General features: G+C 43.8%; 1 protein-coding gene across 1 annotated transcript in view; it reads left to right on the top strand.

Annotated features, from left to right (window-relative positions):
- LOC115148803 (collagen alpha-1(XXVI) chain) overlaps positions 1 to 23,730 on the top strand; it is a 40,738-nt gene that overhangs the window by 16,334 nt on the left and 674 nt on the right. Inside the window, exons 4-13 of the mRNA XM_029691041.1 lie at positions 13,824 to 13,885; positions 13,992 to 14,118; positions 14,309 to 14,416; positions 14,581 to 14,703; positions 22,463 to 22,546; positions 22,730 to 22,782; positions 22,916 to 22,978; positions 23,099 to 23,134; positions 23,238 to 23,282; positions 23,527 to 23,611. Coding sequence (XP_029546901.1) covers positions 13,824 to 13,885; positions 13,992 to 14,118; positions 14,309 to 14,416; positions 14,581 to 14,703; positions 22,463 to 22,546; positions 22,730 to 22,782; positions 22,916 to 22,978; positions 23,099 to 23,134; positions 23,238 to 23,282; positions 23,527 to 23,611 — 786 coding nt within the window. The remainder of the gene's footprint in view (positions 1 to 13,823; positions 13,886 to 13,991; positions 14,119 to 14,308; positions 14,417 to 14,580; positions 14,704 to 22,462; positions 22,547 to 22,729; positions 22,783 to 22,915; positions 22,979 to 23,098; positions 23,135 to 23,237; positions 23,283 to 23,526; positions 23,612 to 23,730) is intronic.

Raw genomic sequence — 23,730 nt, 5'->3', positions numbered from 1 at the left:
CCAGACAGACAGACGGATAGACAGTGGAGCGCAGTGGATTGCAGAGCAAGAAATGGTAGAAGACAGCTGAACGGGACAGGTGGACACACTGTGGCCCCACAGGCCGTAAGAGAGGGATCCGGCTCACTTCCCTAGAGGTTAAGGGTTAGAGTTCAGGTTCAGAGTGGGACATAGACTCACACTATCCCAGAACTGAAAAAGCGTGTGCGAGCAAGGAGGCCTACAAACCTGACTCCGTTACACCAGCTCTGTCAGGAAAAATGGGCCAAAATTCACCCAATTTATTGTGGGAAGCTTGTGGAAGGCTACGCAAAACGAGTATAGGTAAACTTCTGACTCACAGGGAATGTGATGAAAGTAATAAAACCTCAAATAAATAATTCTCTCTACTATTATTCTGACATTTCACATTCTTAAAACAAAGTGGTGATCCTAATTGGCCTAAAACAGGGACCTTTTACTAGGATTAAATGTTATTTCGCTAAGGTGTATGTAAACTTCCGACTTCAACTGTATATAAAGGGGTAAGGTGACTAGCCATCAGGATATATGATAAACAGAGTAGCAGCAGCGAATATGATTGTATGTGAGTGGATGTGTGTGTGTGTAGAGTCAGTATAAGTGTATGTGCATATTGTGTGTGTGTGAGTAAATTATGGAGTGTTTGTGTGTGTGTTGGAGTTTCAGTGTGCGTGAGTATGTAGGACCCTGTGAGTGTGCATAGAGATTTTTGTACTGCCAGCAGCATACCACCCTGCATCCCACTGCTGGCTTGCTTCTGAAGCTAAGCATGGTTAGTCCTGGTCAGTCCCTAGATGGGAGACCAGATGCTGCTGGAAGTGGTGTTGGAGGGCCAGTAGGAGGCACTCTTTCCTCTGGTCTAAAAAAAATATCCCAATCCCCCAGATTGGGGACACTGCCCTGTGTAGGGTGATGTCTTTCGGATGGGATGTTAAACGGGTGTCCTGACTCTCTGAGGTCATTAAAGATCCCATTGCACTTATCGTAAGAGTAGGGGTGTTAACCCTGGTGTCCTGGCTAAATTCCCAATCTGGCCCTCATACCATCACGGTCACCTAATCATCCTCAGCTTACAATTGGCTCATTCATCCCCTCCTCTCCCCTGTAACTATTCCCCAGGTTGTTGCTGTAAATGAGAATGTGTTCTCAGTCAACTTACCTGGTAAAATACAGGAGTCAACTCAGATAGTCCGGTTAGCCATTTAGCAGTCTTATGGCTTGGGTATAGAAGCTGTTCAGGAGCCTGTTGGTGTCAGACTTGATGCACCGGTACTGCTTGCCATGCGGAAGCCGAGAGAACAGTCTATGGCTTGGTGGCTGGAGTCTTTAACCATGCTCTGGGCCTTCTTTTCACACCACCTGGATGGCCAGGTCCTGAATGTCAGGGAGCTCAGCCCCAGTGATGTACTGGGCTGTCTACACCCCCCTCTGAAGCGCCATTTTCAGTCCCATGGTCCTAAGCTTGGTGACGAGCTTGGAGGGGACTATGGCGTTGAACGCTGAGCTGTAGTCAATGAACAGCATTCTCACATAAGTATTCCTCTTATCTAGGTGGGTGAGGGCAGTGTGGAGTGCAATTGAGATTGCGTCATCTATGGATCTGTTGGGACGGTATGCAAATTGGAGTTAGTCTGGGATCATGGAGTTGATGTGTTTTGGGGTACGGTTAGTCCCACTTTGAGTTATGAAGAGGATGGTGTTCAATGCAGACAATCTTTGGCCAACCTGTTTTCCCATAAATTCCTGCAGACTCATTGTGATAGCGGCACGATCAAATCCTCTCCCTGGTGTTATTTGCTTGGGCTTGTAGCATGGGAAACAGGAGAACACTGAGAATGTTGTTTGGATGATAAAGACATAAGAGGAGCAGCTGCACACTGTAGGAAACTGCTGTATGCCGATGTGGAGAGCTATGAGAAAACAAGCAGGACACAATTACTTATTATGGTTTGACTTCAAGTTCCATCTTCCATCAAAGCATCATGGCTGGGGACAGTGGACGTGGAGTGTAGAATGACTACTAAAAGTATCCCCTGACAAAGTTTTACTTTAGCATATGTATCCTCCACTAGGGTTCAGATATCTTTTGTGCAATGCTCGCCCAAACTGAAAGCACATTTTTCCATAGCTAGTCTTTACTCAAATGACTTTGACTCCTTGAGTTACCTTGAGTTAGTATGTTGGGGAATTGACAGTCCACCAGGAAGTGTGCCACACTGTGACCTCCCGTAAATCTGCCAGAACTAAGGAGACTGAGAAGACACAGCCAGGCCCAACTCTGACTGACCGCTGAGGGAGGGGTGGGGGCTGGCCACTTCTACTGGGGAGCTCCATTTAGCATTCAGCCACATGCCAGCTGATTCCAGAGCTCTAAGTAAGCCAGCAGTTTAATCAAGCCTCATTCCTCAAACTCAAGTAATACTGTAATTCCAGAATCTGCCATAATTTTGACATGTCCTTTATAAGCAACTGTTGGGAATGGGATACTTCGCAAAACAGCTGGCGTACCCATCTGTCGAGTAACTAAACACAGTTAATACTTCACAGTGACCTTTCTGTGTCTATGAATGAAAAAGATGTGTACCTACACACTGAAGAAAGCTGCAAAGCCAAAACGTCTGTGTACGCTATCCCTGATGCAGTGAAAATAATAAGACAATCCAAAAATGTAGTAAGCTTTATGCAACATCTTTTTGAGTGCGGACCCATCACGCCTTTTTATTTATCTGAATTCACAGATTTTATGCACCAACCAAACTTCTGGGAGAGCTCGATGGTCCCCTTTTGATGTCTGTAGGCCTACAGAAGAGACTGCTAGTTTCATTTAGGAGCTTTAAAAAAGTCTAGATGGCTACATGACTCCCTGTTTTAATCAGATAGCACAATCAGCCTTGTCAACAGTCCATCCATCTTACTCTTAAACACAAAGCAATCTTAAAGATTTCTGTGAGTACGTACGTATGTACATTATAGTGCGTGAGTTGTAAACCTTAAAAGGTCCGTTAAGTGAGAGCATATGACCCCTGTTACTGTACAGTACCAGAAGGTCTGAATTACACGAGGCATGGAATCATTCATTCCTTTGAGCATTTAAAGTTTCGCATAGCTTTGAGTGTTCGAGCTGAGAAATGTGTCGAACGCTCCTCAGCAGGGAGGTCTCCCCCTCACGTTGATAAAGTCTGCCAGATCCACCCAGCTCCGTTTACATCTCTGACTCTGACTCAGTCAGATGATACCACCACTTTATTCTAAATGGTGGCGCATAACGCAGTAATAAAGTAGATGAAGTACAATGAATGGTATCCGCAAGGTCTCTAAGTGCCTTATATTATCTGGCGATAACCCATCTCATCAGGCACAACAGCTATTGAAACAAGAAAACTTTGTTAGAACAGTTCATGTCAATGGAATCACTAACAATGTAGGTTTTGTTCGTTTTAAGACAGACACAGGATCTGCGAGTTTGTGAGTGATTGTTTAGAATTCGTCTTGTTGTTGTGGCTTGGGTTAGTTGGATTGGGGCTAGACATCGCATAGGGGACGAGAAGAGGGAAATGTCCCCCATTTGGTCTTTTATGACAATTTCACCACTAAGTAGTGGCTTGTGCTTTGTTTTGAGCTGTGTTTGTGTGATCAAGTCTATTTTGTTTATGGGTACAGTCAGACAGCTAGAGACCACCTCAGAGTGGTCTGTCAAATCTGCACCAGGGAGACCTAGTCTAACAATCTCATTCTGCATGGGGAGGGGTATACAATGGTCTGGATCAGGATTAGCTGGCAACTGGACTCATGCAGTATAAATATTGTGCTTTACACACTGTACATACTGTAAAATAGGCATAGGAAGAGGTTGTAGACCCATTTGTTTTGTCTGGGAGATGTGCTATTATTAGCCCAGCGCTGTCGATGAGGGAGACTGGTGTTTTTATGCCCTGAGCTGCAAAGCAACATTTCCAGAAACATCTTCCTCCACAACTATGTGTCGATGGGTGTGTTCCATGAGTGTGGTGAGATTGTTTATGTGTATCTGTTTTGCGTGTAGTTTATTGCAATGAACTTTTCACCATGAAGATGCTTCATAACTCTTCTGTTCCTCTATTGAAGTCGGTGTGTGTGTGTGTGTTTGGGCATATGTGCGAAGCGTGCGTGCGTATGGTGTGTACATTTCAAAACCTCAACTGTCCTTATCATCTGCTTACTGCCTCTCGTGTTGCTGCCAAAAATGTCCAATGGGTCCTTCACCCCATCTCTCCATCTGGGAAAGTATTCACCTCTCTGGGCCTGCATACTTCATTGTCTTCAGGGGGTGTCTCCCTCTCTCGCTCTCTTTTACTGCTGACTGAAGAGAACATCTGTATTTTCCACCTCCTCTCTCCTGTCCAGTGGTCTGAAGGTAGACCTTTACCCAGTGGTACACTACACCGCAGGAAAAGCACGCCTGGGTTTAGACCAGACAGCAGTCTGTGCCAGGATGTCGGACTCTGGGCACATTTCATCTTTTGAAATGCGACCCTTATAGACTTTACCTGAGCCTCAGATCCATGGAGCAGAGACAAGCACCGTCAAGGTCAACAGTTCATAAATTCATATCTCTTACTGAGGAAGAGGAAGGAAGGAGGAGACGTTGACTGTACGGTATCTGTAACAAAGTAAGACCAAAGAAATACAGCAAGAGGTAAATCCATCACAGAACTATGTATCATAATGGCTTTAAAAGACAAGATGAATCAACCCTAATAGCTACACCGCATGAGATGAAAAACACTAGCAGGTGTGGAAGATAAGTTATCTGTCTACAAGGCTGTTTATGATCGGTATCTTCCTCTTGTCTAGGGATAGACATTGTACAGTCACCCCCCCTATTGCACACTGGGCCAAATCCTAACTTGAGATATGCAGGCATCATTTTTGTGTAATCATGCATTGATGGCAATGATAGTCTTGAGCGAACTGACAAAATACTAGCGTATAGGCTAGATATCTAGGCTCCATCCTGCTGGACGTGATCTGTTTAACATGATGCCAAATGAGGCAGCAATTACAGCCTATAACTCTTCAAGTTTGTTCCTGTGTTGAGGAGCCAGTTTCTTCACTTCTGCCCATCCTGCACGTCCACCCTTGACCTCTGTGAGGCAGGAGGAGGAGGCTCTGGGGTTCAGGTCAATATGTGGCTGGGAGTTTCTCCTCAGGGGTAAGTGAAAACAGGTCTTTATGAGGTTAGACAGGCCACAGTCTGGCTGTTAGTTTAGCGGCTCATCTATCTTTCACTCTAACGCGCCAAAATGTCAACTTTTTTTTGTGCTGAAACTGCATCTCCTGTCATGTCTCCTTTTTTTAAACTTGTATTTTTTTTGTGACCAAATCTTTATTCACTTTGTCATTTTCTGGTGTGTGTGTGTGTGGGGGGGGGGCACAATCCACAAACTCATATAATTTCATTGTTTGCTCGCATCCACCTGTGGGCTGCCACTCAAAATAAAGCTTTTTTTAAGTACACAAATACAAAGTATTGATCACCATGATCATATCACAAGAAGTAACAATAAATATAGCATGTAAAGGAAAATAATCTGCAAAGAGAAGTGAGCCTCCATCCCCAACCCCACCCATCCAACATGTCTCCATCCAACCATCTACCCCCCCCCCCCCCTCCCCCAGAAGCCATGTTTTCCATCCATGGCTTCACCCCCCCATCAACTAAGGTTGCTTGTCAATAATGACCCCTCCCCCCATACCACCACTATATACTGTATATTTTATTTCTATGTTTGGACTTTATAGATTTTGGGCTTTAGCTGAGATTATTCTTTACAGAGTCAAGTGTATTTGTCCAGAGCCAACATTTTTTTTTTGCAACAGTGCTGCCTGCCAGCAGCAATTGTCTCTGATTTATTGAGAGATTCAAGGAGCTATCATCGTTAAGTAATGGATGCAAAGCATTGAATATTTACATTCATGCACTTAATTTTGTAACTTTGTCCCAGAAGCATTTAACAACAGGGCACTCCCACGTCAGATCATTCGTTTCGTGAGCCCAGATCATTTATTTCTAAATACCTTCATTGGATTGTTCGATAGTTGTGTTCCCAAGAGACTCCATAGGCCAGGATAAATGACCTAAGTTGTAAATATAGAATATAGTTCTCAAATCTTGGAATGTTCTCGAACCATTTCTGTCCATGATATTTGCAAGGGTACGAATTCCACATTTGGACCATTGAGGGGATGCAAAAGGCCACCCTGCAGATCGCAAGGCATTTTTGTGAAATATTGGAGCATGGGTATGCCATTTTGATTCCCAGTTACATTGTTTTAACATTTTGCCCCAAATAGAGATTGTGTGAGCAATAATAGGACCAAAGCATAGAAGACCACCTCTTCCAGGTCAATAGGAGACATCATATATCTCTCTAAACTCAGCCAGGGGCAGGAAGAATCATGTCTAAACCCATTTAGGATGGGACGAAATGCTAGTGCCTGGAAATATAATTTAAAGTTTGGTACGGATAGTTCGTTCTCTCTCTTGTAAATGTGTTAATTTTATGAATAAGAGTAAATGTGTTAATTTTATGAATAAGAGATTAAAGTAACAAATAATTAGAGGAGCAGTAAAAAATAACAATATATACAGGGGGGTGCCGGTACAGAGTCAATGTGCGGGGGCACCGGTTAGTTGAGGTAGTATGTACATGTAGGTTGAGTTATTAAAGTGACTATGCATAGATGACAACAGAGAGTGGCAGTGGTGTGGAGAGGGGAGGAACTGTAACTCAGTAAAATCTTTGAAATTGTTGCAAGTTGTGTTTATATTTTCTCTCTCTCTCTCTCTCTCTCTCTCTCTCTCTCTCTCTCTCTCTCTCTCTCTCTCTCTCGCGCTATATATATATATATATATATATATATATACTGCTCAAAAAAATAAAGGGAACACTAAAATAACACATCCTAGATCTGAATGAATGAAATAATCTTATTAAATACTTTTTTCTTTACATAGTTGAATGTGCTGACAACAAAATCACACAAAAATAATCAATGGAAATCCAATTTATCAACCCATGGAGGTCTGGATTTGGAGTCACACTCAAAATTAAAGTGGAAAACCACACTACAGGCTGATCCAACTTTGATGTAATGTCCTTAAAACAAGTCAAAATGAGGCTCAGTAGTGTGTGTGGCCTCCACGTGCCTGTATGACCTCCCTACAATGCCTGGGCATGCTCCTGATGAGGTGGCGGATGGTCTCCTGAGGGATCTCCTCCCAGACCTGGACTAAAGCATCCGCCAACTCCTGGACAGTCTGTGGTGCAACGTGGCGTTGGTGGATGGAGCGAGACATGATGTCCCAGATGTGCTCAATTGGATTCAGGTCTGGGGAACGGGCGGGCCAGTCCATAGCATCAATGCCTTCCTCTTGCAGGAACTGCTGACACACTCCAGCCACATGAGGTCTAGCATTGTCTTGCATTAGGAGGAACCCAGGGCCAACCGCACCAGCATATGGTCTCACAAGGGGTCTGAGGATCTCATCTCGGTACCTAATGGCAGTCAGGCTACCTCTGGCGAGCACATGGAGGGCTGTGCGGCCCCCCAAAGAAATGCCACCCCACACCATGACTGACCCACCGCCAAACCGGTCATGCTGGAGGATGTTGCAGGCAGCAGAACGTTCTTCACGGCGTCTCCAGACTCTGTCACGTCTGTCACATGTGCTCAGTGTGAACCTGCTTTCATCTGTGAAGAGCACAGGGCGCAAGTGGCGAATTTGCCAATCTTGGTGTTCTCTGGCAAATGCCAAACATCCTGCACGGTGTTGGGCTGTAAGCACAACCCCCACCTGTGGACGTCGGGCCCTCATACCACCCTCATGGAGTCTGTTTCTGACCGTTTGAGCAGACACATGCACATTTGTGGCCTGCTGGAGGTCATTTTGCAGGGCTCTGGCAGTGCTTCTCCTGCTCCTCCTTGCACAAAGGCGGAGGTAGCGGTCCTGCTGCTGGGTTGTTGCCCTCCTACGGCCTCCTCCACGTCTCCTGATGTACTGGCCTGTCTCCTGGTAGCGCCTCCATGCTCTGGACACTACGCTGACAGACACAGCAAACCTTCTTGCCACAGCTCGCATTGACGTGCCATCCTGGATGAGCTGCACTACCTGAGCCACTTGTGTGGGTTGTAGACTCCGTCTCATGCTACCACTAGAGTGAAAGCACCGCCAGCATTCAAAAGTGACCAAAACATCAGCCAGGAAGCATAGGAACTGAGAAGTGGTCTGTGGTTACCACCTGCAGAACCACTTCTTTATTGTGGGTGTCTTGCTAATTGCCTATAATTTCCACCTGTTGTCTATTCCATTTGCACAACAGCATGTGAAATGTATTGTCAATCAGTGTGGCTTCCTAAGTGGACAGTTTGATTTCACAGAAGTGTGATTGACTTGGAGTTACATTGTGTTGTTTAAGTGTTCCCTTTATTTTTTTGAGCAGTATATGTTGAGGTGTGGTGCAGAGCTGTCAGTGTGCGCACAACAGTCACAGATTTACAGAGGTGCCTCTCATGCCAAGTGTTAACGGTGGTGTTCGCTAAAATGGCCGACTCTTGTCATCACCTAGTTAAATAAAACTTTTCAAATAAAAATCACAAGACGGCAGCATCGCGTCCCTGCTATGTGTAGTGTCATCCAGGCCTGTATTTATCATATTACAGGTTTTACACCAGGCTGTAATTCAGCTAGCGGCTGAGACTACTTGTCCTTCAGTCATCAGGAGAGCCGCGTGAATTTAATATTTTCCCGGCAGCACGTTTCCATTTCACCTTGAGTCAATTATGTTTCATGGGTAATCCGTTGAAAAATGAATAAAGGAAATTTGGAGTAGATTTTGAGCTACATTTGAAAATGATCCTTGAGTTTTCAGTAGACATGCAACAAGAGACTTTCAAAGTTATGGGCTCGACGTTGTCTTATCACTCCTCTTCACTGCATGGGTTCCATTCTGTATCCAGCTGCTGCAGACCTTGATTCCCTTCCATAGTCATGGGAACCCTAACCCTAACTCTAACCCTAACCACAACCCTAACCCTAACCACGCCACAAAAACCCACAGCACATTTTTGTGACCATAAAAGGTTGTCTTATGTTATTGCAGTACCTATGCCAGGAGAAACATCACCATTCTGTCTGTACTGGCCTCCTGGCAGTCATTATATAGCAATATGAATGTGTGTGGGGGGAAAAGCTGCAAATGTGCTTTCAGTGCCTGATTGTGCATCAACGCAACAGGCAGCTTGAGTGCGTGAATTAGTCATGTTACTGTTCAAGATCACTCAGGCTGCTGGGGGAACCTGCCAAGGCCACCACAGAACTCCACCACACACACACACACACACACACACACACACACACACACACACACACACACACACACACACACACACACACACACACACACACACACACACACACACACACACACACACACACACACACACACACACACACACACATGCTGTGCAGATGGCCTGAATCTCTTGAATCAACCTCTTTATTTTGGTATCTCATCAGACTAAAGACCCCAGTGCAGAGTTTGTCTTGATTGACAGTGGAGACAATGGATAATCATCATCACCCTCCTTTCTCTTCTTGTCTTCTTGCCATGCGCATTCTGTGGCCTGGGATTTGTAATGGAATGGAACATAGTACAACCACTCTTAGTTCATCTACTGATACTGTATGATACCTACTGTATATATGTGGGAATTATATTTCTTACGAGATTGAAAACAGCAAAGGAGAGAGAAGATTCAAAATTGACAATGTCCTAGGGGTTGATCAAGGAAAAGCACGTCAGGCCTATGCTTAGAATCACCTTCATGAACTGCCTAAAAAATGAGCTCATACAATTGGAATTGTGAAACTTACAATTTGATTTGAGTTGAAAAGAACAGTGTAAACACATTTTATAACAGTGTAACCAATGTGTTTTAGGGTCTCTCTGATCTGTTCATTCCCTTGTCTGTCTCTTGGCATCCCACCTCAGGTCTTGCAATGTTCCATGATTTCCAGCATATATTCCACGTGTCAACAAACACCTTCACGCTGATGTCACATTCATTACTCAGAAAACTGGAGGAAAAACACGACTTTTAGGCCATAAATGTTAATTCCACGTATTAATAACCACATGCACATGGCATAATTTGATGTAGCATTTTATTTTATTTTATGCCAAGTCAACAATGCACACTTTGATGTAGTCTGTAGCTGAATGACAGACAATGTTTTCCCAGACAACATAGTGATGTATTTTTCATAGATGGGTTGGGGTGGGTTGAGGTGGGTTGGGGTGGGTTGAGGTGGGTTGGGGTGGTTTGGGGTGGGTTGGAGTGGGTTGGGGTGGGTTGGGGTGGTTTGGGATGGGTTGGGGTGGGTTGGGGTGGGTTGGGATGGTTTGGGGTGGGTTGGGATGGGTTGGGGTGGTTTGGGGTGGGTTGGGGTGGTTTGGGATGGTTTGGGGTGGGTTGGGGTGGTTTGGGATGGTTTGGGGTGGGTTGGGGTGGTTTGGGGTGGTTTGGGGTGGGTTGGGGTGGGTTGGGATGGTTTGGGGTGGGGTGGGTTGGGTTGGGGTGGTTTGGGGTGGGTTGGGGTGGGTTGGGATGGTTTGGGGTGGGTTGGGGTGGTTTGGGATGGTTTGGGGTGGTTTGGGATGGGTTGGGGTGGGTTGGGGTGGGTTGGGATGGTTTGGGGTGGGTTGGGGTGGGTTGGGATGGTTTGGGGTGGGTTGGGGTGTTTTGGGATGGTTTGGGGTGGTTTGGGGTGGGTTGGGATGGTTTGGGGTGGTTTGGGGTGGGTTGGGGTGGGTTGGGATGGTTTGGGGTGGGGTGGGGTGGGTTGGGTGGTTTGGGGTGGGATGGGGTGGTTTGCAGCTAATTCTTTTTGGGGTTGTGTCCTAAGATGGAGTGCTGTCTAGAACCCATTTTGTTTGTGTACTTGGTGTGTCACAAGGGAACTCAAAAAGCTACAATGGTTCTCAACCCCCCAAAAGTTTGGGAACCAGTTCCATAGAGTTACGCCAGACAGACAACATAAAATGCTTTGAGAATTTGTGTGAAATGCTATGGAAATGCCATGTACACAAAACACTGCAGTTCATGAAGGTGATTCTAAGCATAGGCCTGACATGTGCTTTTCCTTGATCAACCCCTAGGACATCCCTGGCTATGTTTTCAATTTCGTAAGAAATATAATTCCCACATATACAGTTGAAGTTGGAAGTTCACATACACACACCTTAACCAAATACATTTAAACTCAGTTTTTCACAATTCCTGACATTTAATCCTAGTAAAAACTAGAAAAAATTAGGATCACCACTTTATTTTAAGAATGTGAAATGTCAGAATAATAGTAGAGAGAATTATTTATTTCAGCTTTTATTTCTTTCATCACATTCCCAGTGGGTCAGAAGTTTACATACACTCAATTCGTATTTGGTTGCATTGCCTTTAAATTGTTTAACTTGGGTCAAACGTTTTGCGTAGCCTTCCACAAGCTTCCCACAATAAGTTGGGTGAATGTTGGCCCATTCCTCCTGACAGAGCTGGTGTAACTGAGTCAGATTTGTAGGCCTCCTTGCTTGCACACGCTTTTTCAGATCCTATAGGATTGAGGTCAGGGCTTTGTGTTGGCCCCTCCAATACCTTGACTTTGTTGTCCTTAAGCCATTTTGCCACAACTTTGGAAGAATGCTTGGGGTCATTGTCCATTTGGAAGACCCATTTGCAACCAAGCTTTAACTTTCTGACTGATGTCTTGAGATGTTGCTTCAATATATCCACATATATCCACATCCTTTCTCATGATGCCATCTATTTTGTGAAGTGCACCAGTCCCTCTTGCAGTAAAGCACCCCCACAACATGATGCTGCCACCCCCGTGCTTCACGGTTGGGATGGTGTTCTTCAGCTTGCAAGCCTCCCCCTTTTTCCTCCAAACATAACGATGGTCATTATGGCCAAAGAGTTCTATTTTTGTTTCATCAGACCAGAGGACATTTCTCCAAAAAGTATGATCTTTGTCCCCATGTGCAGTTGCAAACCATAGTCTGGCTTTTTTTATGGCGGTTTTGGAGCTGTGGCTTCTTCCTTGCTGAGCGGCCTTTCAGGTTATGTCGGTATAGGACTCGTTTTACTGTGGATATAGATAATTTTGTACCTGTTTCCTCCAGCATCTTCACAAGGTCCTTTGCTGTTGTTCTGGGATTGATTTGCACTTTTCGCACCAAAGTACGTTCATCTCTAGGAGACAGAACACGTCTCCTTCCTGAGCGGTATGACGGCTGCGTGGTCCCATGGTGTTTATACTTGCGTACTATTGTTTGTACAGATGAACGTGGTACCTTCAGGCGTTTGGAAATTGCTCCCAAGGATGAACCAGACTTGTGGAGGTCTACAATTATTTTTCTGAGGTCTTGGCTGATTTCTTTTGATTTTCCCATGATGTCAAGCAAAGAGGTAGGCATTGAAATACATCCACAGGTACACCTCCAATTGACTCAAATTATGTCAATTAGCCTATCAGAAGCTTTTAAAGCCATGACATCATTTTCTGGAATTTTCTGAGCTGTTTAAAGGCACAGTCAACTTAGTGTATGTAAACTTCTGACCCACTGGAATTGTGATACAGTGAATTATAAGTGAAATAATCTGTCTGTAAACAATTGTTGGAAAATTACTTGTGTCATGCACGAAGTAGATGTCCTAACCGACTTGCCAAAAATATGGTGGTTGAAAAATGAGTTTTAATGACCTCAACCTAAGTGTATGTAAACTTCCGACTTCAACTGTACACAGTAGGTATCATACAGTATCAGTAGATGAACTAAGGGTGGTTGTACTATGTTCCATTCCATTCCAAATCCCAGAGCATTTTAGGACATGACAGCCTGGCCCTGGCCCCTCTCTGCCCTTCATAGCGTGATGTTGCTATGGCATGTTGGCATAAAGACGGGCACCGGGCAGCAGGCAGCGGTAAGGCTGTCCTGTCAGAGGTGGTAGACCGTGGTGGGTGTCTCTGTCAAGCACTGGAGCGGGCCAGAGTGGCAGTGCCGTTTGAACACATGGCTGATGCCAAGTCTCAGAGCTGCCTGACAGAGAAGGACACTTTGGCCAGGAGTTGGTAGAATTGGCAAAGGAGGAGGGAAGGTTTTTTTCTCTGGCAAAGAGAGAAGCTTGATGGTCAGGGAGGCTGCCAGGCAAGCTTCACATCATTCTCTTTCACTCTTCCTCTATCTATCTCTCTTTCGCCGTCATTTTCTCCATTTCTCACCTCCCTCTCACTACTTTCTTTCCCTCTCTCCAGCCTGTATGTCATCTAAGCACAGGGCGTTTGCTGTCTCTCCATCCTGTGTCACCATGCCGCTGTGCTGCTGCTTTGACTGGCACACTTCATAATGTCCCAGCCACTACATGAACCCTCTCTCTGTCTCTTACAACAACACAGTCTGACGCAACACACTGTGTGTTTGTTTTTATCTTTTGTGCTAGTCTGGCTAGAAAATGTGTATCTTCTTAAGCCAAACCATATGCCAAACCATGTCCTCTGCTATTGGAATTGCATTATTGCAAATGCACACCATTGCACTGTGAATTGGTATGGATGTATTGAAAGGACAAAGGTATGAGTCTCATCTGTTTCTGCTAACTTGAGAGATAATATGGTATCTCTCACTTAAAGCAACAAGCTACAATGTATTACTAACTGTTACCTCTCTCCCTCTTTCTTTCTTTCTTTTGCTCTCTCTTCCTAGAATGTATGAACTGCACTGGTTATACTGATATGAATAATAGACTGAATATTCTTGAGTCCAAGGTAAGCTTGCATCAACCAAACATGTTATTTAAACAATACCGCATACATGAACCTATTAACAAGGCCTCATATCTCAACACACTAATCTTACTTTGTTTTGTGTCAGATTGTGTTACTGGAGGAGGCAGGACCACCACCTCTCCCATTCAGATCCTCCCCAGATAGGTCTTCAGATAACGAGGTGGGAGCAGCCCAGCCCACCCCCATCTCTCCCCCCACCATTGGCCTTCCAGGTGAGAGACTTTACTGCAGGACCTCATGAACCTCAGATGGTTAACTATTCACTTTTCTTCCTCCATAGTTTTACATGGCAGCTATTTGACTCTGTTGTGTTATCAATTTACAGAAAAGTGCACCAAGTTTAAAAAGAAAAGTGTCTGAATCAGGTGGGATTCTGACTGAGTTAACTAGTTTTTGTTCAAGGAGCAAGAGGCCCCCCAGGACCAGTTGGACCCCAAGGTGTGGCGGGACCCCCTGGACGCACCGGAGAGACAGGCCTCATAGGGAAATCTGGACCCATGGGACCCAGAGGTATAAGTCTTACCCCCACATCTGTATCACACCCATACACTACCACTTAAGGTACCAAGCAGTTTGGCACTTGCACATACAGTATGCATGTTCACACATTCGATTAGTATGTTATGTGTAAAGACAGTGTTGTGTTGAGGCAGACTGTGCTGTGGTTCCCACAGGGCCCCAGGGCCAGCGAGGAGCCCCAGGGGAGAGAGGTGTACCTGGGCCAGCGGGGTCTCCGGGGCCAGCCTCTCCCTTCTCTCACAGAGGAGATGTGTTTGGTCTGAGGGAGCTGGGCCAGTGTGAGTATCCCTGTTACACTAAGAAATTAAATCCAAGAACTACACCAAGAAATGAAAGTCATAAGCCCTATAGGGATACTATTTTTATTTATATGACTGATGGTTCATTCTGAAAGTGTTTCAGGACTGTCATGTGATTTTTGACCCCTTTCTTGCCATTGGCAGTTTGACAGTTAGGACATTTTGGAATATCCATTATTTCAGGGCCATCTGCCAAACAAATATGTGGAGACCTTGTTTCAACGGTAAGTTACTGATAGCAATCAATTGATAATATTTGGAGACATTACTCTCACCTATTTCCTCTACCAACTGGGGGACATATTATGGAAGGAAGAAAAATATGTCATGACACCCCTTAAAGCCAATTGACATGCATAGTGCAGTTTCACCTATAGCCCGGAGTTCACGGACCATTTATGAAGTTATAGGGCCTGTGTACAGTATAGTTCAGCATGCCAGGTGTCCCATTGGCCCATATCTGGGAAGTCCATCAGTGGAACAGCCCTCTCTTTGCCTGTTAAAACTCTCTGTTCCTAATCAAAGAACCCTCATTGGACAACAGGCAACAGGTCTGCCAAGAGCTATAATATAGTCACACTCAGAGGAAAAAGTAGAGTTTAGTTAAGCATACTGAGCCCTCACAAGGCCCTGGCAAAAGTCCTATACCTGTAGGTTTTATATCTTATCAGTCAAGCAAGAGTCCCCATAAAGCCTGTCAGTTGGCCTCTGTGTGGATGACTAGAATGTTCCTGAGTCTTATTACCTTCTTCCTGTAGTAGTATTAGTGGGTGAGACATGTGAAGTCTGATAGTGAATAGTAGTTACAACTAGAAATAAATATGCACACTAAGGGAGAAGGACAATATAGGTGTGACGAGCTTGTGTTTAGAGGTAGGTGAAAGAGTCAAGCGCAGGAGAGCAGAGATGTCCGAGATGCGTTATTTAATAGGCAAGTCCACAAACATACAGGTCAGGTACAATACCAAAATGAACGCCCTTGACAACAGAGAAACCAGTACTCACGGAAGGAGGGGAAAACAAACAACGCTCCTAAACTTATACACACTTGGTATAATACGTGAAAACAAATAAGGCACACCCTTAACTAGCAACATCACATGAATAATCCCACACAAACCTAGGCAGGCAGCAGGGGTAATTATACACACAGAAATTAAGGCAAATGAAACCAGGTGTGAAAGAACCACAGACAAAACAAACGGAAAAGGAAAAAAGGATCGGTGATGGCGTGTAGGCCGGTGACGCCGACCGCCAAGCACCGCCCGAACAGGGAGAGGAACCACCTTCGGTGGAAGGCGTGACAATAGGACAGGCCAGGGCAATTATTTTCCATGAAGGGCCACATTAGAATATATTTTGGCCATCGCGGGCCAGAATCATATTACAGGATTATACATCATGTGACTGTGTTGACAGCTCAATATTACATTTAAACTACTGAATCAGTGTGAGGAGTGAAGTCTCTGATGGGCATTGACTAGAGCAGTGAAGTCAGGTATAGTTTCTGATGTCGCTATGCGCAGGATTGCTGTGAGGTGAGAGTCAGTACGAGACGATCTGGGCCTTGACTTGTTATATTTCATCACTGAAAATGTCTGTTCACATACATAGGTTGACCCAAACAGTACAAACATCTTCTGAGCATGACTCCTAATCTTTGGAAAGTTTTGTTCATTGAGAGATGCATAGAACCTTGTCAGTGACATTGTTTTGAATAGTTCTCCAATCACAGCATCAGACTGAAGATCGATAAGCTCAAGTTGCAGGTCAGTGGGAGCGTGATTCACATTGCAGGTGAAAGGAGAGGAAACCAACACTTGGAAAACTCACCATTCAAAGCACACAGCAGTGATGTATACTTCTCCCGCTGGTCATCTGATAGGGAACAGACTAGTAGTGTCGGAAGGTGGGTGAGATTGTTCGCATCTACTTGGCGGGTCATGAGGAGTAATTTTCCCTTGAAGGCTTTGACAAGGCTGTACATCTGATGTGCAAAAAGGCCCTTCCCTTGTAGTTTGGAATTCAGCTCTGTAATTTCAAAGTCTGGGGTTATGCCTCGTAAGAATATCAACAACTGCAGCGTGTCACGTGTATCACTGCTCTCACCAAGGAGAAATAGGTGAAATCCTTTACCTTGTCTTTCAACCTCTGTTCCATATTCTCAGTGATATCCTCAACATGCCATGTCACTTCGTCTTGACAGGGAAACATTTTCAAACAGCTCTTTCTTGTCGGGGCAAAGTATTGCTGCAGAGTCAATTAAACATTCTTTAATGAATTTACCTTCAGCGAATGGCTTGCTATGTTTAACAATTTTGTGGGGCAGTACATAGCTAGCTCTCGCACTATCTGCATCGAACCTATCTTGCACTGACTCTATGCACACTCACAAGATTATATATACACACACACTATATACACACTCCCTCACACACACTACACTGACACTTTCACATAAAACCCGCACACACTCACATAAACTACATATGCACCAGAGTATGTGAGCGGAGTTGAGCGGTTGGAAATCCCACTCCGTGGCTCTGGCGCTCCACATCCTTTCCTCACTGCTCTGCTAAAAACCGCTCCATGCTCACAGGAAATAATTCCAAATTCACTCCATTCACTAAAATAACAATTTAACCAACAACAATCTATTTTTGTGACTAACTGGACCTACCATTTGGTTTTGAAGTATTGAAACAAAACCATAAGATTTGAATGAAAAGTATTTGAATAAACATGAAAAGGTAAACGTAAGAAGCTCACAATCGGCTACACAACCGATTGGCAAACTTACCGGAAATTGAGAAATCATGTGACTAAACTGAATGAAAAGAAGAAGAAACTACACTATGAAACAAAGGTAAATGACATAAAGAATTATAGTAAAACATTTTAAAGCACCTTTAATGAAATGTTGGGAAAAAAGGCAAACTCGGCTCCATTGAATCAGATGGCTCATTCATTACAAAACCGACTGATATTGCCAACTACTTTTTTTCATTGGCAACATTAGCAAACTTAGGCATGACATGCCAGCAAAAAACACTAACACTACACATCCAAGTATATTTGACCAAATTATGAAAGACAAGAATTGTCATTTTAAATTCTATAAAGTGAGTGTGGAAGAGGTGAAAAAAATATTGTTGCCTATCAACAATGACAAGCCACCGGGGTCTGACAACTTGGGTGGAAAATGACTGAGGGTAATAGCAGATGATATTGCCACTCCTATTTGCCATATCTTCAATTTAAGCAGACTAGAAAGTGTGTTCCCTCAGGCCTGAAGGGAAGCAAAAGTTCTTCCGCTACCTAAGAATAGTAAAGCCCCCTTTACTGGCTCAAATAGCCAACCAATCAATCTGTTACCAACCCTTAGTAAACTTTTTGGAAAAAATGGTGTTTGACCAGATACAATGCTATTTTACAGTAAACAAATTGAAAACAGACTTTCAGCACGCTTATCGGGAAGGACATTCAACAAGCACAGCACTTACACAAATTACTGAGGATTGGCTGAGAGTAATTTATGATAAAAAGATTGTGGGGGCTGTTTTGTTAGACTTCAGTGCGGCTTTTGACATTATCGATCATAGTTTGCTGCTGGAAAAATGTATGTGTTATGGCTTTACACCCCCTGCTATATTGTGAATAAAGAGATACCTGTCTAACAGAACACAGAGGGTGTTCCTTAATGGAAGCCTCTCCAACATAATCAAGGTAGAATCAGGAATTCCCCAGGGCAGCTGTCTAGGCCCCTTACTTTTTTCAACCTTTACTAACAACATGCCATTGGCTTTGAGTAAAGCCAGTGTGTCTATGTACGTGGCTGAAATGACTGCAACACTTAACAAAGAGCTGCAGATAGTTTCAGAATGGGTGGCAAGAAATAAGTTAGTCCTAAATATTTCAAAAACTAAAAGCATTGTATTTGGGAGAAATCATTCACTAAACCCTAAACCTCAACTAAATCTTGTAATAAATAATGTGGAAATTGAGCAAGTTGAGGTGACTAAACTGCTTGAAGTGACCCTGGCACTATCAACAAGGCAGGTCCTACGGGCTCTAGTTTTGTCGCACCTGGACTACTGTTCAGTCGTGTGGTCAGGTGCCACAAAGAGGAACTTAGGAAAATTGCAAATGGGTCAGAACAGGGCAGCACTGCTAGCCCTTAGATGAACACAGAGAGCAAACATTAATAATATGCATGTCAATCTCTGGCTAATCTCTGGAACAACGGGGACTGTGAAGCAACACAAACATAGGCACAGACACATGCATATAAACACACATGATAACATACGCACTACACACACGTACACATGGATTTTGTGTTGTTGATATGTGGTACTGGAGTATGAGCCTGAGGGCACACACTTAGTGTTATGAATTCTGTAATGAATGTATTTTAATATTTAAATTGTATAACTGCCTTAATTTTTCAGGACCCCAGGAAGAGTAGCTGCTGCCTTGGCACCAGCTAGTTGGGATCCATAATAAATGCAAATACAAATTTCAAATAGGCTACATGCATATAAACATTCTAAATAGGCCAGGAGCCAGACAGGGAGCCTATTAGCTGCTTAAAATGAATTATTTAGGCTATATTATTTCAATTATTTCAAGGCTATAGCCGACAAATAAATACATTGTGAAGCAATTGCGAGTGCAACACAATTGGCTAGTAGGGACATAAACCGCTCAACATTTAAACATGTTGTTGTATTAAATCATTATAGTCTATAAATTGGGTTTATAGGCTGTGCCTTACTTAGAATTAAATACAAATTAAACGAAAAACGACTTATTAGTGCCTTTTGAATTCATTTTTCGAAACTTGAGTTTGGCCAGTCTGTGGCTTCAGGCTCATGCAATGCAGCAGATAATATTGTATTTTTCAATATTACTTTCAATACTACAGGTTTTTAGGCAAAATAACCCAATCAAAACGGAAGGCTTCTTGAACGTGGGAATATGCCAGGCCTGTTGGGCCAAAATCAATTATGGCCTATTGTATAGATAATAAAACAAAAATGAACGAAACATTTAAGAGATCTGCTTTTCAGTTTATAAATACTTCGCTATAATGACACAATTAGATTAGATTCCTACCCACCTCGTTCCTTTATTTTAGCATGTGCATGTAGTAAGTACACCATCATGCTTTCGGGATATGTATCTTTTCAGATTCTACAATGACTCTTTAGTGGGCACTACATCACCACACTCTCTCTTGCTTTAAGTCCTCATCTTTGTAAGTCACCTTGATTTTGCACCTGTGTGATTTATCAGTTTTCTGAAAATATTTAGTGAACTCCATGACAGTAGCTACAGCAAGGGGCTATAGTAGCACACAAGGAGACTACAAATGCATGCTGGTCCGGGCATGCCCTGAACACTTGAAGTGAGCGCTACTTGAGCGAATTTGGAGCCGGCGAGAAGGCGGACGCTCCAGCCTTTGGGAATCTCGCTCCGCGCTCCAGTCAAATTGGGCACGCTCCGCTACGCTCACATACTCTGGTACACACACGCGCTCATAACACACACGCATTCCAACACAACACACACACACACACACGCACGCACGCACACATACACACACATTTTCACACCCATCATATGCTGTTGCTGCTCTGTTTTTTATTCTAATTATTATCTATCCTGATGCCTAGTCACTTTACCCAGCCTTTATGTAAATATCTACCTCAAATACCTCGTACCCCTGCACATTAATCTGGTTCTGGTACTCCCTGTATATAGCACAATTCTTGTGTATTTTATTCCTCCTGTGTTACTATTTGTGTATTATTATTAACTCTGCATAGTCGGGAAAAGCTCGTTAGCAAACATTTCACGGCGCATGTGACAAATACAATTTGATTTGAAGGGCAGTCAGCGGTAGTGATATATGAGTGTTAGAGGGAAAATGACCTAATGTGAAACAAAACACTCAGCATATGTATCCCTACAGTCTAATATTTTAACGTGTATAGAATTAATTCATGCTGTAACATTTAGTAGATAACTTTGGCTGAGCTATATGGATTGTAAAACCGTAAGCTGTAGAAGTCTAGACATGATCTCTTGACCTCCATCTGAGGCACTTCCTAGTTTTGACCAGCAGAGGGCAGCAGACTCCCACGCAAGATGTCTATGGAAAGCTGTATTTGATTACTGTGGTGGACTGGCTTTGTTTAAGCCTGGGCTCTGGCTTCAGTCTGCCTGCTGTAAGTCAGACCCAATTTGTAACCTGTCAGCACAGCAGCCTGATCTGGCAACCCCGGCCGCCTTGGAGCCAGAAACCTGCTCAGTAAAACGGCAAGGCAAGGTTTTCAAGTCAAACCCCAATGCTGCAGGGAGTTTGAGGTTAGGAGGAGTAGTGTGTGTGTGTGTGTTTACTACATGAAGTAGTCTACTTCAGACAACTTGATGGTACACCAGAAACATTACTTCCAGTGGGATTGCTCCAAAGGATATTGAAGTTGTCCACCTGTGTATCCCTCTCTGTGGTGGGATGCTGAACTAGTTAGTACCAGAGCCACTGCTCCCCACCTCAACCAATGACCATAAGGAGTGTGGCCTTACCCCACAGCACACCCACAGTGACAAGCAACCAAGACAGCCTATCATCTCCAATGTTTGAAAATAATTCACAACCCAAAAAAACACGAGAGCTATGTCAATAATGGAAATAGGCTACTCTTAACTCAAATTGTAGTACATACTGTACACGCAGTACATTAGTGATGGGCCCTCGGATCAATTTCCCCTTTCCCCAATTTCCCTTTTTTGGGGGGGACAACTTTGGGTTCTCAACTTACTGTTATGAGTTGGAATAGTAGAACACACAATTTCTACATTTTCTAAGCAATTTAGAAATGTGGCTGTGCATCATCAGTTTTCCTCTTGTCAATGACTGATAGTCAGTCAATTAGCCCATGTCAGGTACATTTTAGCGGCCAGCTTTCTAAACATGTTATCATTGTGGCCCCTCGTGGTGAGTTGCCCATCCCTGCAGTATATTCATGTAGTATGTCTTCAGAGCAGGACTATTCAACCGGGGGGCGGAGGAACTGCAGGGGGCGCTTAAATATATATTTAAACTGTTTTTATGAATATCGCTAGCAACAACAGAATAAACACATGTTTAATGACATACCTACAGTAGAAAATAGGAGAATATCTTCTTTCTAAGGATGTCAACTTTATTTCTGAACTCCTAATGTTGAGCCAATTACACTCACTGGAATATCTGACATGGGCTTTGAAAAAACACCTACGAATAGAATAGGCTACAGGTGTGGCAAGTGCTGCTGACTGCTGGTAACTTTCCTTGATATCATTTTTGCCAACACGTGGCTGTACTTTGTTTAACCTGCTAAACAGATACTTTTAGCAAAAATGTGTTTGGAGATTACCTTTCTAGCTAATAGGCTATGTTAGAGTTTACACTTCCTCTTCTAATTATAATGTAGGTAGGTCAAAATAATGAAAAACAATCTAGCAAATCTATTCATTTTAAAATGTTGATTACTTCTCCTTGACCTTATCGTTCACCTGATGATAAGACAAGACGTGAAAAAAACATTTTGTTAACGTATGATGGGGATTCCTGGATCGTCGGTTTACCTGGGAGGGGGTCCCTGGGAAAGAAAAGGTTGACGACCCCTGCTTTAGAGCACAGTGAGCACCTGTTGTACTTAAACCATGACATTTTTGGTTTTGGGTACAGATGAAGAGGCTGCGCTCCCTTTACGGAATAACCAGAGAGATGTGACTGGTCCCCCAGGCCCCATCGGACCCCCTGGACCCCCAGGTAAAAAAACACTCACACCCCCGCTGGCATGGCCATGAAGCCATAATGATAATTGTGTAATAATGTTATTAAGGGGAAATTAGAATATTTCTTCGCCATATCAGCTAGCTACGTAGTGTGACCTATAAGTGGATATTGGAAGAATACTTGGAAAACTATCATTTCCATTTTCCAACTCCTCAGGCCGGCCTGGACCCACAGGGCCTGCTGGAAACCCAGGTAGCCCAGGCAGAAACGTATGTACAGTATAACATTGGACTTTGATGTGCATCCTGATGTACAACTTGATATATGTGCTTGTTACTCTCGTAAATCATGCATTGATGTCAACGGGAGATTAATTCAAGAAGTTCTGTCTCTGTGTTCCAGGCTGGGTTTGGTCCCTCAGGCAAGCCTGGGGATCGCGGACCTAAAGGAGACACTGGTGAAAGGGTGAGGCTTGGCAGAACTGCCTTTAAAGAGACCCCTTTCAATTCCACTCTGAAATGCTATTTGTACAGTCTATACATGACATGAGTCTACATCGTTCATACAGCTTCTCTCTCCTCACAGGGACCCCCAGCACTCAGGGGGGAACATGGCCAGCCAGTGAGTACACAGTGAGAGTACAACATTTCTGCTCTTACACACATATACATTTAGTTACTCTTTGCCAACCACCTGTTTTTCCCATTTGTGATGCTGTTTTTAGGGTGTACCAGGACCAAAGGGTGAACCAGGAGATAGCCAGGCTGAGGTGACCCTACACATTCCCTCTATATGATTTAAGAGTCCTCAGAGACACATCTTCCATACCTCACGCTTTTGAAAAAGCGGGCATAGTAGTAGCACAGTAGTAGTATGCAGTAGGCATACAGTATATCATAATAGTACTGTGATAAATAAACAGACCTTAACATATAGTTCCTGATGGAAGCTTAATCTGAACTTGGTAGGTAAACTTGAAGCCGAACTTGATATAGTGATGTGGTTCTGTCCAGGGGGAGGGGGTGCAGCAGCTGAGAGAGGCTCTGAAGATCCTGGCTGAGAGGGTTCTCATTCTGGAGCACATGATCGGCATTCACGGTGAGACACACCCTTACTCAGAGAACAACAGGGTCTCTAGGAATTACAGGGTTGTTAGAGATTTATACTGTGTCCACTTCCAAGCAATCACTGCGTCTGTCAGTGATAAGTCATTTTCT

This window comes from Salmo trutta, chromosome 15 (genome assembly GCF_901001165.1).
Source record: "Salmo trutta chromosome 15, fSalTru1.1, whole genome shotgun sequence".
NCBI lineage: Eukaryota > Metazoa > Chordata > Actinopteri > Salmoniformes > Salmonidae > Salmo > Salmo trutta.
The sequence above is the reverse complement of the archived record's forward strand: the minus strand, read 5'-3'. Positions and strand labels throughout refer to the sequence as shown.